Source organism: Orcinus orca, chromosome 3 (assembly GCF_937001465.1).
Source record: "Orcinus orca chromosome 3, mOrcOrc1.1, whole genome shotgun sequence".
Lineage (NCBI taxonomy): Eukaryota > Metazoa > Chordata > Mammalia > Artiodactyla > Delphinidae > Orcinus > Orcinus orca.
In genome coordinates, this window is record NC_064561.1 from 122,333,415 (window position 1) to 122,352,280 (window position 18,866).

At 36.9% G+C, this 18,866-nt stretch overlaps 3 protein-coding genes across 9 annotated transcripts in view; 1 reads left to right on the forward strand and 2 right to left on the reverse strand.

The window, feature by feature from the left end:
• CMYA5 (cardiomyopathy associated 5) overlaps positions 1-1,854 on the reverse strand; it is a 108,006-nt gene extending 106,152 nt beyond the window's left edge. The window contains exon 1 of one of the 2 annotated variants that reach the window (XR_007476384.1): positions 1,262-1,854. Coding sequence is in view for 1 of the 2 variants with exons in the window: in XM_049707733.1 (XP_049563690.1) it covers positions 1,262-1,422 (161 nt within the window). In the remaining variant the exon portion in view is untranslated. The remainder of the gene's footprint in view (positions 1-1,261) is intronic. The other variant, XM_049707733.1, reaches the window with a different exon arrangement.
• Positions 1-18,866, forward strand: part of HOMER1 (homer scaffold protein 1) — a 608,509-nt gene that overhangs the window by 348,792 nt on the left and 240,851 nt on the right. The gene's annotated exons all lie outside the window — the stretch shown is intronic.
• Positions 4,581-18,866, reverse strand: part of TENT2 (terminal nucleotidyltransferase 2) — a 60,589-nt gene continuing 46,303 nt past the window's right edge. For all 6 annotated transcript variants that reach the window (XM_004270848.3, XM_004270846.3, XM_033430098.1 and 3 more), the window contains 4 exons: positions 18,329-18,465; positions 9,911-10,002; positions 7,614-7,693; positions 4,581-6,015 (listed from right to left, as the gene is read on the reverse strand). In XM_004270848.3, the coding sequence (XP_004270896.1) occupies positions 5,941-6,015; positions 7,614-7,693; positions 9,911-10,002; positions 18,329-18,465 (384 nt within the window). In that variant the 3' untranslated portion in view covers positions 4,581-5,940. The remainder of the gene's footprint in view (positions 6,016-7,613; positions 7,694-9,910; positions 10,003-18,328; positions 18,466-18,866) is intronic.

Sequence of the window (18,866 nt, forward strand, 5' to 3'; positions counted from 1 at the left end):
GCCCACTACTTTTGAAGGCAGCCGCACATCTACACACTCTTCTGACCTTCCACGGTACCATGGTCTGTCCTTCCCTCCCCTCTCGTGTATTCAGCACACTGTCTCATGGTCCCCATATTGCTTCCTAACTTCTTCCATAAAGTCTTTGAGGGCAGGGACTGTGCCTGCTCCCCACTTGGTAAATATGTGACTGATATTCCAGACTTCTTATCTGACTGACAGTTCACCCTAATCAATGCCCCTCTGTGGGCTGTTTCAGCTTCAGCTCTGCTGTCTTTGGTTGGGCGGCACTTTTAACTTTGGGTAAGATGGGTGCTCTGCAGTGCTGCACAACCATCTGTCACCTACAAAGCCTTTCTACTGATATTAATAGATTTAGGAAGGGACACAACTAACAAACCGAAAAACAAACAAAAAACCTAAAACTAAAAACAAACACCCTACCCCCATCCCCATACTCAAAGAGAACAAGGAAAGGTAAAAACAAATCCAAATCTACAGGAGATGATTCCTGCTGTTCTCATTTTAGGGCCTGCAAGAAAGAAGGGAGGCAGGGAGACCACATTTGTGTATAGTTATTACCTAATTGTATTCACATGTAATGTTGATAAATGTTTGAGACCAAAAAAAAAAAAAAAGCAGAATTTTAATAACAGGGGTGACTGAAATTCATGCTTCTTTTTTCCAAAGAATGTATGGGCGTTTGTACAAAAATTAAGTCCTCTTCTAGCAACCTAGGTCAGTGCTGGGCATCCAGGAGACTTTCAGTCCTTTGAAGTTTCCAGAGCGGCTTCTCGGCCTCCACCCCACCCCATACCCTGTTCTCCTCTAGCTCAGGGTTTCAAGATTGTTCCTAGGCTTTGGGCCAAATAGGCATTTCTGCGCAAGTCTGCGCAGTTCGGCAGAACCCGAAGTAAATCCCCAAGAATAAACAAGAGCAGCAGCAAGTCACAAGGAGCCGGCTGGGGGGAGGGGGTGGTAATGAGGGCGGAAAGGGGGATGGGGAGGGATGAATTTTGCTGCTCCAGCCGGGCCTGTCACTCCAGCTGACAGCAAGCACCTTCACCTTCAAGTTCTTCCCAAGGCAGCGCCCCCAGAGAGAAAGTGCTTAGCTCGAGGGAAATGAACCCCAGCGCTTAAAAAGAGGGAAAGGAAGGGTGCGGCGTTTCCCCCGCGCAGCACCCGCCCAGCCTCGCTGCCGCCCTCCCGGCCCAGGCGGCGCGCGTCTGGCTGCGGGCCCGGAGCGAGGGGCCCACGCTACCTGGCGTCCGGCTCCGGTTCCGACTCCGACTCCGACTCCGCGGCCGTCTCGTCCTCCTCGCCCCCCGACTCCTCCTCAGTGTCCAGCCCCCGGGTCACCTCCTCGTCCGCGTCGGAGCCCAGGGCGCTGTCCGCGGCGTGGCTGCTCTCGCTGCTAGCCATCGCGCCTCTCCCGGGCCGGAGCTGGAGCCGGAACCGCCCGCGCAGCGCCTGGTGTTCTCCCTCTGACGGCGCCTCCGGCCCGGCCCGGCCCTGCCCTGTCCTGGCGGGGCGGCTCGGGTTCCCTCCTGGGGGCGGGCGAGCCCCGCGACTTTAAATAGAAAGCGTCAGAAAGTTTCACCACCTAGCTTCTGGGGCCGGGGCTCGGCGTCTCCTGTTCCCTGCGCGTCTAACTTCCCGCAGCCCTCCCCGCCCCAATTTAGGCGGGTCCCTGGCGGGCCCTTTGGGCAACTGGAGAGCACCACTCCGAGGGGCGCAGGCTCCCGCTGCATCCGGGAGTTGGGAGGAGGAAAGGCACACAGCCCCCCTGCTTCTCTTCCCTCTAGAGTGGGTTTGGTAGGCTTCAGGTTTGCAGCAGAACTGAGCTACTCGATGGGCCCTTATCCCAACCAAATAACTACTCCCTTTTACAGAGCAGAACACTTACTACTAGTTCAGGCACTCGTAATTTCCCCCTCACAACTCTGCTGTGGTAGGTTTAACTAAGATGCTGGTTTTATAAATGAGAAAACAGGCTCAGAAGAGCTTGGGTACCTAGCTTGCTCAAGGTCTCCTTTTGCTAGCAAGGTGACCCAATGGGAAACAAAGTCTGCCCATTTCAAAAGCCCAGTTTTGAACCATTGTTCAGTACTGGCTCCTTTTATATTTGCAAATCAATATTGTGTATTCTCTTCCTCAGTGACCCCTGGATTATTCACCCAGGAAACTTTTATCTCCACAAATCTTAAAACTTTGAAGAGGAATAATTTCCCTACATTGGCCAAAGTCTTGTTTTGTCTGAAATTCAACCCAAAGTCCCAGATCATGCCATGCCCATGTTTAAGAGCCCTCAATGGCTTCCCACTGTTCTAGGACTAAAGCACAAGGTCCTTGGGAAGATAAATGCTAACAACCCACATCTTAGCTGTCTGGTCTTGTCTTTGGAAGTCAGGAGTTCTAACATTTATCAAGTCACACCACTGTGCCTTTATGTACACAATTCCTTCCACCTGAAACGTTCTTCCCGTCTTTATTTACCTGGGTACTCATCATTCAAGATCACACTTTTCTCTGAAATCCCCAGCTTAAGCTCAATAACACTGTTTTAGGTTCCCACATTATCCTATATTCAAATTATGTTTGTGTCTCTTTCCCCAGTAGACTGTAAGTTTATCTTTGTCCCATTATCCCCATCTCATACAAGCGCAGAAGCTTAGCAAAGTACTTAGCACATAGTAGGTGCTTAATGAACGGTCCCTGCACTGAAGAGAACAGGCCTGCTATGTACAACAGGTAGAGATATCTTCACAATACATAAAGATCTTTTTTTTCATAAGAATGATTTTATGGCTAAAAGAGCTAACACTGATTTTTAATTACAGCAAATTCTATTCACAGAGTTGTTAAATATGATAAATGTAAATTAGGTAGTATTCCCCAGTTACAGTTATCCCTAGCTCATATGTGTGCATTAGGTCTGTGGGCAAAGAACCGCAGGTAGTTGAGGTACAGTACAGAAGCATCAGCTAGGGGGCATGAGAGGGAAGACAGCAATAGTCCAGCCTTCCAGGGTTCACTAAACCAGGTGTAACATCAGCAGTATGCATTCTCTTACAGCAGGTTGGCTTTTGCATTAGTAATCCCAAGTGTCTGCTCATTAGGACAAAAAGGAATCAATTGCAGCTGTGGGATCTATTAAACACTAATCAAAACTACAGGTGGGCTTCCCTGGTGGCGCAGTGGTTGAGAGTCCGCCTGCCAATGCAGGGGACGTGCGTCCGTGCCCTGGACTGGGAGGATTCCACATGCCGTGGAGCGGCTGGCTGTGAGCCATGGCCGCTGAGCCTGCGCGTCTGGAGCCTGCAACGGGAGAGGCCACAACAGTGAGAGGCCCGCGTATCTCACACACACAAAAAAACTACAGGTATATTCCCTCCATTTAACTCAAAATTTCTTAGGAACACTAACTATAATCAACAAGATTTGTGGAGATCTTAGCTCAAACCAATCCAAAATTTAGAACTGCAGTACAGATTGCATATTTTAAACTTTCTAACACTACTTTCCTGAGTAACAACATAAATAGAAATGGCCAGATCAATACAAATAGAAAAGAATGTATTATTCACAACACAATTAAATAATTCATATTGAAAATAATTTAAAAGCCTAAAAATTCTCTCAGGGCTTCCCTGGTGGCGCAGTGGTTGAGAGTCCGTCTGCTGATGCAGGGGACACGGGTTCGTGCCCTGGTCCGGGAAGATTCCACATGCCACGGGGCGGCTGGGCCCGTGAGACATGGCCGCTGAGCCTGCGCGTCCGGAGCCTGTGCACCACAACGGGAGACGCCACAACAGTGAGAGGCCCGCATACTGCAAAAAAAAAAAAAAAAATTCTCTCATATATTGACAGACCACTTATCTGACATATTTAGCAGTCACAAAGTGCATAATCTTAGGTTTCAGTCTATTGATTTACGACTGGGTGTAAATTTATTAACTTCTTATCTGTTATAGCGATATGGCTGAAAAGCAGCAGCAGTGAGATAGGGGGCCTGGTGGTCATTGAAAGCTGAGGAAACAGTGGCATGAAGGAGTCCATGGTAAATTCTGGGGCTTTATTAGGAAATGTCATAATACTGTAGAGGCAGAATGCCCCAGACACTTACCCATGTCTGACAGCTACACAGTATTACTATGGAGTACTATGGCTATTATTTATTGTTTATAATTATTACCCGGAGTCATTACTGGAATATTAATTATACTCAACACATTCTGATAAAGAAGAGTTGCATAGTGTAAATTACATTTTAGGGAAATTTCCAAGAAAAAGAACTAGTACATAAAGCTTAATTGCTTCAAAAGCATTAATCATCAGTAAACTGAAAAATTCACCTGTGTGGAAAGCTTCATTCCTAATAATGCCAGAGAAATAGGGTGTTGATGTGGCTAGTTGGCTTAAAGATGAATGAACTTGATTCCAAGATTCTCTGCATAATCTAAATAATTACACACAATAACTGGATTCGGTTCAGCTCCAGATGATAACTACAGCCTCAATCTCATCTCAGAAGTAAAGACTTTCACAGAAGAAAGAAAAAAAAAGCAAAAAAACACATCGACAATTTCCATATATAAACTTTATTCCATTTGATCATACAAAAATTTAAACTTAAAGAAAAAAATGAAAATATGCACCTTTTATAAGTCAAAAAGCAAAAGTCTTGTTAGCATTTGAATTGGTCTGCAAAAAAACCAAATACATTAGAGGTACAAACTGTGCTACAGCAGGTCTAAAAGAAGTTGTACACAGTCCTTTTGAAAGTCCTTTTGAAAAAGTTAAAACTGTTTTTAAGATTATTTATATTTAAATTTACAGGCACTGACCAATTTACAAATATTTACATAAACCAAAAACGACCTTAATAAACACTGTAGCATTTTTAGCAGCCACCACTATTTCTTCTTGTGGAAAAGATATCTTTACAAACATTAAGCTTTTATTTATAATAATGTTATGTCTTATCTAGAACATTTTATAGTGGCTTACTGCCTAAAAATTCCAGTTTAGATTACAATCCTATAATTATACACAGAAAAAACTCTGATACTATCAATAGGATATAATCTCAACTTTGATCTTTCAGTTTCTGTTGCTTCATGTCACAGGAAAAATAAAAGCAGGAAAACAGGAAGTAAAACAAAAGTGCAAATTGCACTAAGCTACCATAAAGCACAGAGGACTTAACCTTTTCAAAATGTCTACACTGAACTGATTCTTCAAAACAATTCCCTAACTGCTGTACAATACACAGTTAGTGCTCATATTATTACAGTGCAAAATGTAGTTGTTTCAACACAAAATTTAAAGCAATCACAAGTACACCAAAAGCATGTGAGGTACTAATGAAATGCTAATATCGACACAAAGCCTCAGTTTATCCTGATGAGTCAAGTGAGGACTTAAGGCAATTGTCCAGTATTTCATGCCTCTGCAGTGATTTCACTGAAATAAAAGATTTCATTTTGCTTCAAGTAACTGAATAACTGACTCGAATCTTCACTTCACTAGAACAGACTCAGGCAACAAACCATCTACCGAAGGTGATACTTTTAAGTATGTATACATCAGACCCTTTCCAAAACAGTCCACACATCTCTTCAGTATTAGCATGTGGTACAATTAATTACAGTTATAGCAAATAACTTTTATTTGATAATTCTCAAAAAAATATTTTATTTGATCTCCTGAAAATTCATGCCATAATATTACTAATTATCAATGTAAACATTTTCAAAAATACATCTTTAAATCAAAGGGTTTTATTAGGAAATGTCATAATAAAATATGCATATATAAGTATGTCCTCTTAAGAATAAAACATGAAAACAAGAAGAACAATTAAAAAGAAACCATGATGAAGGTAAACAAAATGCATTATGATGTTACTACTGTTCTTTATTAAGAAATAGAGGCCAGTTATCTTTTCAGGACAGCAGTTCTTAACGGTAGTATACTGTTCAAATCTCGTTTGTTTTTCAATCTGTGCCATGACTGGAAGAGAAAGAAAAATCATTCTTAAAACCTAAAATATATGTGGAACAAAAGGCTGAAAGGAGAGTTACTAGAATGTTAACAGTGATTTCTCAAGGCAGTAAAATTTGGGGTGACTTTTTTCTGTCTGTGTTTTTATCTCCCAAGTTTTTAACACAGTAAAAGTATTGTTTCTGTCATCAGAAAGATGTTATTTAAAAACTTTACACCTGTGTAGTTCCAATTCATTAATAAAGAAATGAGCACATAGGTTGTACAAAAAGATGCAACTGACAATATTAACATTTATTCACCGATTTAGATAATGTCATTTAAAACAGCAAAGTAATTAATACAAAACCTTTGGGTTTGAGAGGGTAAGGAAAGATTACTTCAATTATTTGACTGACTATTTTGTATCTAGAAAGCTCTTCCAATTAAAAACTGTATTTATGAAGAAAGAGAGAGTAAATCTATAATAAAGCACCTTATACAATACATCTAGACAAGAAGAGTGAAAAGAATTTTTAAGAGAAAAAAGAAACTGAAATTCTTGTTCATAAGCTAAAAATCTGGCCCACTACCAAAAAATCTGGCTGCAGATCTTTGCAGTTTGCTCTTACTTCAGTTGTTCAACTGACTAAAAGTACTGGTTTTATAGCTAAACAATCATAAATGAAAGCTCACCCATCAGTAAGAACAGAAATGTACAAATGCTATTTTTGAGTTCTCAATTTAATCTGATAGAGAAAAACATTCCCTCTTGGATACTTGTTTTGCCCTACAGAATTCCATTTCATTCTAAATTTTCTATTCTGGTTGACAAACTGAGAGGGCCTAATTTGAAGGACAGCCTGTAAACATGATACACTTGCATTTTTAATAATCATCAAAATAAAGTCCACTTTATGATGTCTCGGTAATGAAAAAATATGCCTCTAAAATGATCTTCACAAGTTCCTTGATCTTTTTATTCTATGAAGTATTCTCTCCTATATGTCTCATAATATTACTATACATATTTCTATCAATGTGTTTCTACTCTGTATTGTTGAATAACTTGAAGCTAGGAATCAAACCTAGCAAAATCACTGATGAAAAAATTCATACTGTGGACTAGAGAGCTAAGGAATAAACTACAGTTTACATATATATGACTTTATATATATAAAATGTGTGTGCACACAAACACATACATTTTGTTTAACTTCTCAGAATATAAACAAAGATAAAATGGAGCTCTAGTTCCTTGTGACAGGGGGTATATAGAAGAAAAATATGGAACAGACATGGCTTTCTTCTAAGGCTATATTTCTTCCCCAATATTTTAAGGAGGGAAAGGAGTCCTTTAGGTTTTATTCATTCATTTTGAGAGCTTAATAAGCTCACTGTGAAAATGCTTATTTCCACAAAGTGAAAGCCATATGAGTAAAAGCGGAGTCAGATCTCTCTGAAGGAGTATTTCTAAATTCAAGTAATAAATTCCCTATTGCGCCACATTAATTGTTTCACAACACAGGAACCAGAGCTGTTCTTTCCTATTACCTATATGTTTTTTTTAATTTTCAAAGCACACTAGTGCACTAATGCTTCTAGAGTTAATCTGATGCATTGTTTACCTTTAAAAATTGATCCTTGATCATGTCAAACTTCTGCTTTTCATGCACAGCTCTGGCTGTATTTGTTCCATCAAAAGGTTCTACAATGTTAAATGCACATATAAACAAGAAATTATTAAAATGAGAACTTCAGTTTTTTATTTGGTCGAATTATATGAAATTGCCAATATTTGACAGTTTCTGACCTACACAGTAGCAATTGCATGTGGTTTAGCCTAACATCAGATTTATGTGTATAATAAATAGTTTTATAATAGCTATGAGCTGTCTAACAAGGTAGATAAAATTCAAGTGAGAAGATGTCTAAAGTAAACATCTTTAAGTAAACAGCATAGGTATATTAAGTATAAATCATAAAAATAGGTAAGATTTCTGAAGAATCATAGAGTCAAGAACCTACTGTGAGGTACTTCCCTGGTGGTGCAGTGGTTAAGAATCCGCCTGCCAATGCAGGGGACACAGGTTCAAGCCCTGGTCTGGGAAGATCCCATATGCCACGGAGCAGCTAGGCCTGTGCGCCACAACTACTGAGCCTGTGCTCTAGAGCCCACAAGCCACAACTACTGAAGCCCATGCACGTAGAGCCTGTGTTCTGCAGCAAGAGAAGCCACCGCAATGAGAAGCCCATGCACTGCAACGAAGAGTAGCCCCCGCTCGTCACAACTAGAGAAAGCCTGCACACAGCAATGAAGACCCAAGGCAGCCAAAAATAAATAAATAAATAAATAAATAATAAAAACCCACTGATTTGTCTAGTAGGAGAAAGGTCAATGCCTTTGAAAGTAGAGGTTTAATACCAGGGAGGATGGAAGACAGTGCAGAGAATTATGGTGTGACTAAATGGCTTAAAAAAAATGCAATGAGAACGGTAACTTGTATTAGAAATTTGGCAGTGAAAGACAGAAAAACAGGATAGAGAAAAAAGTGGACAAGACAGGAAGAGAACAAAATAAGAGATTTTATGTGTGTGTCTCCAATATTACTTTCCATGTCCCTACCCTCACCCCACTCACCCTTCACCCACAAAATAAGAGAGAAGAGTTCATATATAGAGACAAAGAAACTGATTCTATATAAGAGAATGAGGAAACTGAAGATAACAGTGAGAAAAGAAGGATAACTAAAGGCATCAGGAGTAAGATGGGAGCTGAAATAATGCCAGCAGTAGGTTAAAATTACTAGAGTTGAAGAATTTTGGCATAAAAAAGAGGAAAAAAAGTACTCAGAAAAGCCAGTAGGATCAAGTCAAGAGTACTTTTCAAGGATGAGAAGACCTATGTATGCTGTAAAGCTGAAAGAGAGAGACTAGTGAGAAAGAGAATGAAGTTGCTAGAATGAGGGGAAAGACCTCAAAAAAGGTGTGAAAGAATAGGAAATTTGATGGAGATGTTAATTTTAGATTTGTCATATAACCAGGTACGTAATTTTAAAAACTCCTTTTGCTTATTTTTTTATTGCTCAGAAAGGCTATTTCAAAAAACTTTATTGTCACAGTACATTTCAAAATAAAATAACGCCATATGCTAAACTATCAGATCACAGTACGTAGCACTTTACAACTGTATTTAATATTCAAAAGAACCAAGTAACTAAAATAACATACACACACTGTGCAATTTAGCAAACGAAAGACCAAAGCAGGAGATTCAATTTCACATTTATAAACTCTTAATGTGTTGCATTATAATTCAAGATTAAAATACTCTAAATTTGATGTTTTCCTGCAAATGCCAAATCTCAACCCTTTATGTTACCTCAAGATTTACAAAAGTCATCAACTTGGCATCTGTGAGAACAATATTGCCTCTTGAAGTCAGTTTCCACTGACTTAAAGAAATATTCAACTACATGTAAATTAATTTTAGAGAACAGACTATCTGCAGACCATTTAATTTTTAAAGGAAAATCAATTTAATATTCATAAAAATCTAGCTTGTATTAATTATCAATATTTAAGTATAAAAGAACTAATTTTATTTCAAAGAATCATTTTCTTCTACCTGTATGTAAGTCATGAAACTAAATTTCAACCAACTACAAGCATGAGAGGTGCGTGAAGACTGCTCAAATCCTACTGACTGGAAAGATTCGACACCTAAATTCATGTTTATTATTTTACAACTAAAGAATTTTAAATTATTTTTTAATTAAAATCTTACGATTAAAAGACTTATAAACCACTTCAGAACATAAATGTATTACTTTTAGATGAAATATAAGCTGAAAGTATTCAAGTAATTCTCTCAGTACCATGATGATAGTTGGATAGGAAATAGAGAGTGTTGTGGGAAAGCTACCTTCTACACAGATGTATTTATTTCTCCACTCAATACCATCAGGCCTGGGAATGGCTTTGGCTTCACGAACTGAAATCATTTGACTGTTCCAGCTATCAAAAGAAAAACATTAATCATGTTAACTATTTTCTTAACTTCCCTTTTATTATTTTTATTATATCAGTAGTTAAGCCTACTCTGATCTTCTCATAGAACTGGAATTTGCTTCAACCCTCTGCACCTCGATCCCCATTTCCCCTTCTCTACTTCGTTTGTCTCCACAGCACTTACATTCTAACAATTTGCTTATTTATTATGTTATTGTGTGTCTCCCCTAAATAGAATGAAAGCTCCAAGATGCTGAGCTATTTGTGTATTTTACTCTTCACCTAGTTGCTTAGTATAAACTAGGTATTCAATACATATTTTTTGAATAAATGAAGTAATATGAAAAATAAAATGTAAGTAAGCAAAAAAACTATGTTCCTTGTTAACACCCCAGTAAGAATTTTTTATTTGGTAAGAGAGAGGTAATCTTCTTGTGTTGTTTTCTGGCATCATTAAATAATTTCTGTTCAGGTGCACCTCTACCGATATGATTTATAGTAGAAAAATTTTTAATTTTCCAGTAGAAGCAAGAAGATGCTGTTTTAAGAAAAGAAAAATACTCTATGAAAACATACCGTTATTGCTGTATATCAGATGTAGATGTTAACAGTGAAGTTTTATTCAAGTAAAACAATTTTATCAGCATGCTTGAAGGTAAACTGTCCCGTCTTTAGTATATCCTAACCTTACACTGTTCTTTTAAATTTATAATAATTTAGTACAAGTTCAAATTATAATAATTTTATACAATTTTCCTTTTTTCAAAAACATTTTAAAAACACATAACCACTCAGCTTGTATTCAATAGAAAAATGAGTTTGGGGTATAGCTGATATCTTTTTTTCAGCTGTATTTAGCGTTCTCCATCATTTCAGTAGGAGAAAGACCATGGTTTGGGACATTCCAAATGCAACACTTGTCCTACTCTGTCTCTATTTATTAGAGAATCCATAAGGATATAATCGTGGGTCCAGTATGGCATTTGTTTCTGGAAAATTGACTAATTTCTATGTTAAACATGCAAGAAAATATTGCATCTTGTAAAGTTTGATAACTGAAAAGAATCCTCAAAGTATGATTTTCTATTTTTTCTTACCAAGAATACAGTTTAGAAATAATTTGCAAAGACAGCTTTAAGTTCTTTAAAAATATATATCAGAATTTGTTTTTTAAAAATAAGTGGGTTGTCAAAAAGAAATACTTAGGATTGGTTACAGTAAGATGTTTTAGATCCTTCATGTGCAGCAGCTCTGTTAGTTTGGACTCCAAACAGAAAAGAAGTACACTGCTCTACTGGTCCAAGTGTGTTACCAAAATTTTCTTAAAAATAACAATGTAAAGGGGAGAGTTATATAACCACATTGCTGACCCACACAAAATTACAGTAGAATTACATTTTGTGCTACTTCACTTTATACCGCATAAGACAAATTTCACTAATGAAATGAACTTTTTCCTGAGACTACTTGTTTCTAATTTCAACTTATAGGACAGTGGAATCTGCAGTAGAATTAAAATAGGAAATATTATGTTAAAAGGAGGTGGACTGATTTTTTTCTCTCAGACAAGTTTAAAATATTGAAATACTGTATCCTGCTGTTAAACTAAAACTTTTACTTTCTTAAATCAAAGGAACTCTCTTCACCACTATATTTCTATTAAATCCAATCCTGAATTTATATTACATGCCAGTATTTGATTCTAAACTGGATCACAGAAACATATGTGACACAACCATATTCACTTTTTCATCACTAATCAGATAGTGTTTAATCTTCAACCTATAAACAACCCAAACAATTCAGTTATTTAAATGACTGTATCATTTGAAGTACTTCATAGAGGAATTAAAAAAGAATATTTGAACCACTACTATTTGGACTGATTCAATCTACTGCATTTTTGAAGAACTTTCAAATATTTGAAATTATTAAATATTTCAAATCATAAACATGATACATAACTTATATACTACTTTTAATCTTAGAGGTGAATTTAAATGTAGAATTCAAATGGTAATTTAGAAATATTTTCCCTATACATTTCCTTCTTTAAAACAGGCTCTAAACTAAGCCTTTTATCATACCATATTTCTCTACCATAATTTGCTTGCCATGTGAAAATCTGTCATTGTCACTCAATAATTAAAGTATAAAATAAGATACAATCTATAAAAGAGGGATGTTTCAGAAAAGACTAGAACAACAGATATGGGGCTTAATCTAAAACAGATCTGATAATGTATGATAATCTTTTGAATATAAAACAGATTTCTGACTATATTGGTAAGATGCTTGCTTTTTTTCTTCAGTAATGATAATGAGCTGGTACTCATTTATTAATTCTCTTCTAGCCATTCTTTTTGTGACAAACAAAGTATTTTGAGACAATTGATTAAATTGGAAATGCAGACTTCAACAACATTACAAAGAAAAATTTAAGTCTAATATAGACAAAATTATGTGTCCGATACCACATGACTGCATATATGCTAAGACTAGTCAAAGTAAGTGAAAAAATTGTGTATTTTTATTCTATTACTAAGGGTTGGGAAGCAAATAATCAAACAAACAAACACTTTGTTAGGGATTTCAAATCTTGTAAACAGAGAAAAAGCTTGACTCTAATCCTGGAGTTTTGTTTTGTTTTGACTGGCTCCTCTTCTGCCTGACCCTTTAAATGCTGGTGTCTATCAGGACTTTGTCTTTTTCAATCTTTTTCAAATGCTAGAGCACCCATCCGGGCTTCAGTACTCTGATGTTTCTTTCCCAAATCTTCTTCTCCAGCTACTAAGCCCCACGACAAAATGTACAAGTACCTATTGGAAACTGCCACCTAGATGTCATGTAGGCAACACTGTGCCCATTTTCAAGACTGAATTTAATATGTCCTGTCCATGGTCAATTATTAAAATCACTCCCTTGCATATCTCTCAACTCTCTTACCTGCTCTTGCTTCACTGAACTTACTTGGCTGATACAACTATAATTAAATCTTTGTTTACTCCAATCCTTTCCCAAGCAGCTAAACAGCGCTGGAGAAAAAATGCAACCATATTGACCTTTCCGTTTATGATCACTTTAAATTCATGATGACTTAGCTCAAAATGATCCTAAATGCCACTACCCACCAATCATACTATATTTCCATAGTTAATTCACTCCTTTACTCTTCTACGTGACAATTCATACCTTCTCCTCACTTCTCAAATCTACTCCCTCACAATCCTTCCTGGCTGATGTCCATGCTTCATTTCACTAAAAAAACTAAAACAATCAAAAGATAGTTTCCTCTAGCTCCCACCACATCAACCTGCATTTGTCTGTATCTATATATTCTTTTTTTCCTCATTATTATTAATGAATTGTCAGCGCTTCTATTCCACTGGTGCTCTAGATTCCAATCCTTCTCTACTCAAACAAGTAGACTGTTCAACAATTTACTACAATTTTTCTGGTATCATCAATTTTGCCATAAAGATGGCAAAATTTCTTTCTAAAAACAAAATCTCAACCCTGCTTAATCCTCCAATTTCTACCCCACTTTTTCTGCTCCCTTTACAAGTATGTAAATTTCCCTAGAGAGTTAGCTACACTACCTAAATCCTCCCCTCCTTTTCTCTCTTTAGCTCACACCAATGACACTTTTTTTTTTTTTTTATAGGGAAGAAGTGGATTTATTTAGAAAGAAACACACTGCACAGAGAGAGTGTGGGCCATCTCAGAAGGCGAGACCAGCCTTGGGAGAAACACACTCCACAGAGTATGGGCCATCTCAGAAGGTGAGAAAGGCCCCAATGACGCTTTTTATCCACTGTTCCTGTCAAGGGTCCAGTAGCCTCCACATGGACAGATGCTTCAATGGTCAGCTTTTAGTTCTCATCTTGTACTTGATCTATCAAAAAATGTGACGCACATAATCACTCCCTCCTCCTCAAAACGTTTTTCCCCGTTGGATTCCAAGACACCACATTCTATTGGCTTTCCTCCTTTCTCAATGATTCTTCCTTTTTTGATTACTATATACTAGTTCCTTCATACCTAATCTATTTTTATTTCATCTCTGTATTGACATTTTTCAAAGGGAAAAATGAAAAGCATAAAACTTAAAAGCAGTGCAACAGTGGTTAATATTTTGCCACATTTGCTTGTGTATATGTGTATGTTTTGAACTGACCCTTTTGTTTAAGCTGCAGACAGAGTGAAACTTCATTTCTTTATCCTTTGGCATATATCTAAGAATAAGGCTATTCTCCTTTGTAATACCAACAGCATCAAGAAATTAATGTAACTCAAATGCCTTTTATAATTTTTCCACCCTCTCTACAATCAGATTGTAATCCAGGTTCATCCACTGTATTTGATTGTTCCATCTCTTTAATCTGGAAATGTCCCCTCCACTTTTTTTTTTTTTAAGATATTGACTTTTTGAGACACTAGGCCAATTGTTTCACAGAATATCTACATTCTGAATTTGTCTTTCTCTCTTCACTGTCATTTAAAACACTCTTGTATCTTCTGTATTTCCTGTACCCCTCTTAACACTGGAGTATCTAAGGGTTTAGTCTTTGGACTAAACCTTTTCTATCTATATTCCCTTGGTTTTCTCAAAAAGTTTCCTAGCATTAAATACCATCTACCTGCTGACAACTCCCAAATATAAAGCTCTAACTGTGACCTCGCTCCTGAACTCTAGAGTTGTATATCCAACTCTACTCAGTATCTCTACTTGAATATTTTGTGGGTATCTCAACCTTAAAATGTTCAAAATCAGTAATGTTCCTCCCTTGTCTTCCGCATCACACCTAATGGCAACTCCACCTTTGCAGTTGCTCAGGCCAAAATCTTAGAAGCCATTCTTGGCTCCTCGCTTTCTCTTAGGTCACATCTAATCTATGGCAAATCAAAATGTAAGTGGAATCTGACCACTTCTCATCCACTTCCACTGCAACCACCTTTACCCAAGCTACATGACGTCTCCTTGCTTCTGCCTTCGGCTCCCCCTTCAGTCTATTCTTATCCACCAACCAGGATGAGCATGTTATAAACTAAATCAGATCACGCAATTTCTCTACTGAAATCCCTCCAGTGGTTTCCCATTTTACCCAGAGGAAAAGCCAAAGTCATCAAAATTAACCACAAGACCCTACATGACATGGACTTCCTTAACTCTCTGACATCATTGACTTCTACACTCTCTTCCAGTCACACTGGCCTCTTTGCTGTTCCTTGAACATGTTAGGCAAACCTCCACCTCAGGGTCTTTGCAGTTGTTTTTCCTTCTGTTTGGAAAGCTCTTCTCCCATATAGACACATAACTCACACTTTCCTCTCCGTTGGGTCTTTATTTCAAAGGTCACCTTTTCGGTGAGACTGTCTTACCACGCTAGGTATTAAACGGCAATACAGGTATTAAAATTGCAACAACTACACACACCAGAATATCCTTTCTTGCTTTTGCTTTATTTTTCTCTACTTACCACCATCTAACATACTGTACATTTGTTTACTGTCTATCTCTCCATACTACAAGATAAGCTCCATAAAGACACTTTTGTTAACTGCTATATCCCCAGTGCATAGAAAATAGCTTGGTATAGAGTAGGCACTCAATGATTTACTGATGAAATAAAATGAGGAAAAAATAGTAAGAAAGGAGATAGAAAAATTGTTCTTTGTATTTCCATTTTCAAAAAATGTATGTATTTAAGTATATAGGTATGTATTTTTAATCCAACATATAAACTAGCAGTAATGACATGTGATTGGGCATCCAGAAAATAAAGAGAATTATAAAACAGATACCTTTTAAGGTTCCTAGAATCTCCAGTAGCTATGAGTCTGTAAGATATTTAGAATTTAAAATTTTCTTTTCTTTTTTGTTGTTTTGCTAAGTTACAAAGTGATTAAATTCTGACTGTATGTTTTTCTAGACTCCTGAACCACCTGATCCTTTTTTTTCCTATTGTGTCAGTTCCTCATTCCTAGGTACATTTCTAGAAAGCTGGCTTCATTTTAAGAATTTTCAGCAGCAAGGTTTAAGGAGAAAGCTGCGAGTGAAGTAGGTAAGAAAATCTTTTTAATGGTAATTTTAAATGGCCATATAAAATTTCTGCACCATTCATACCAGGTACTCAAGCATCCTTTCACAGGCACTTAATTCTTTGTCTTCAAGTAAAGGGAATTTTTTAATAGTATCTCAAAGTTCAGAAAACATCCTTACAAATGCTTCTAATGGCTGCCAGAATTCTTCTGCACAGCACCTAGTTCATTACCATGACTACACTCTTGGCTATGCTCCCTACAGTCAAATTTCTGAAAATATCTGGTATGAAACAACAATGCACTATATGATGAAACAGTAGGTGAAGATGTCACCTAACTCATGTAGCATCATAACAAGTGCGTCCAAAAGTTCAAAACCTCTTAGCCAGATTCATTTGGCACAGCAAGCTAGTTTGTTAATACTAAACTAACATACAAACCTGCACATCTACCATTTTGTTTCAGTCCAACAAAGCAGATGATTTTCAAAGTATTTCTCTAGATGCTCTAATCCTAAACTCTACATGGCAGAAAAATATCTTTCTTCTATGAACTTGCCCCAATATCTAATTTACATGACACAACAGATGATGCCAATACAGTCTAACAACTAAGAATGTGGTTTTAGTCACCTGAATTTGAATCCCAGTTCTCTAGCTATCTAACTGTATCGTTACGGGCAAGTTTCAAGTTCACAAATTCCCGAAGTTTGAAAGGGGTTATTGTGAGGATTAAATGAGATAATACATGGGATTCACTCGGCATACTGCAGGACACTAGGTAAACATTCACGAAACATTAGCTATTATCATTGCAACATCTTAAAAAATCTTAACTCTAGAATAACCTTTATATTCTCTTATGTCCCATGTCTCATACAGTCTTAAATCTTTCCTCATCTTTATACAGATGAAAGCTCCTTCCTTTTTATCTTTGTTGCCTAGACTTACATTCAGGTCCTGGTCATTTTTAACCTGGATTATTATAACTTCATTCTTCTTGAACTACTTTTCTTCAGCACTTTTCTTACTCCTTTTGTTAACCTAATTCAGTAATTTCTAAGTCACCTTGACGATCTCTGACTCATATCCATAATCTTACTTTCTGCTTCAAAATTATTTACCTATAGCAAGTATTTTTCAAGTACCACTACCTGGCATTGGGCTAGGTAATGGAGACACAACCATAAACAAAACAGGCAGTCTGATAGAAACTTTACTTGGAGAAATGTAACGAACACTTCTTCCTTCAGGTCCTATGTTTCAAATCATCTTATATGAGTCAAGTTTCTTTAAAACTCCTGTATGATAGCAGATAATATCAACATTTCAGTAAAGTATCATAGTTAAGAGAGTGAATTTTGCAGTCAAAACTATCTGAAGTATTCCCCTTACTACCTGTGTGATCTTTGGGCCAGTTTCCTCACCTCTCTATATGCCTCACTGGTAAAATAGGCATAAAATAATACCAACTCATTTGGCTATTATGTAAACTAATGACATAATACATATAATCTGCTTAGAACAGTTCTTCCCACCAAGTAATAGCAATTTATTAGGCTTACTATTATTGTTCCCCTCTCCAAACCTCTTCAAACTGGCACCCTATGGTCACTGTACCCTCCTCCTCTAATTGTACAACTTCTAAGTTCTCTCATTCATTCTCTCCTTCAAGCTTTTCCAAATTGATCAGAAGAGCTGCAAACAACCCCTAATCCCATTCTATCTGGACTAAAAACTCCTGTAAGAACTTTCAGTTATGGCCAGCCTGACTACACACTTTACTGTTTCATGTTTATGTATCACCCTCACCAAAAAAAAAAAAAAAAAAAAAAAGGAAAAGGAGTAGTCCTTGATTTGTATATCATACAAACACAACTATTTATTCAGATATCAAGTATTAAGTAGAACTTTTTCCAAGTTGTTTTAGCTGTGTTTTTTATTACAAATTTTAAGTTCCGGGAAAACAGATGTTCCATACTATACAGCACCTACACAGGACCAACACAAACATTTATTCAGGCCCTACAGTGGAAAGAGGTGGCTAAATATAAAATGGGATCACTACTGAAATCAACTAAAACTGGGCTTATTGAACTATAATTTTTTTTATTAGCTAGAAACAGGAAAGCTATTTAGTTTCTAATTAATTATTAGATATTAAATTTTATAAACTACACATTTTTGGAGTAGTTTACAACACTGAAATTGATAAATACAGTTTATGACCCAATTTGTAGCATTCACTTATTTACAAACGAATAAACACAATTTGAAATTTCACTTACTCAAATTCTGTAGCATAATATTTAAGAAAGCCCAGTAAGAGGTCCCCAAGATTTGATTCATTCTTTGAGAGGTAAGGAGGAACATTACACGGAGCTTGATGTACAAGGTGCAGCTGTATAGCAGGACTAAAAGATTCCTATCAAAAAGAAAAAGGGAAAAATGTGAGGCCATTTAAAAACACACCAAAAAACTTTATAAATCCTAACATAAGGCTGTCTGAAGAAGAGAGAATTTTCTTTATGTTGGCAATTTGGAAATCTGAAGATTTTCTTCCAGTAAAGGTTTCACCAATGTTTGGAGTAGGCCAGAAAGGACCTGAAAACTAAGGTGTTCTAACCCTGACTGAGGTATATCACTCAGTTAACCAAATGAATTCCTATGGTAGCAAAAGATTTTCTAATTCATAAATAAAACCTTACTGTACATACCAAGATTCCATCCAATAATATTTAGATTTCTTTATAAATGTATATCCTTCTTAATTATTTCTATGAAGAGCAGTTGTACTTTCTGAAGTGTATCAAGGACAAGATGAGA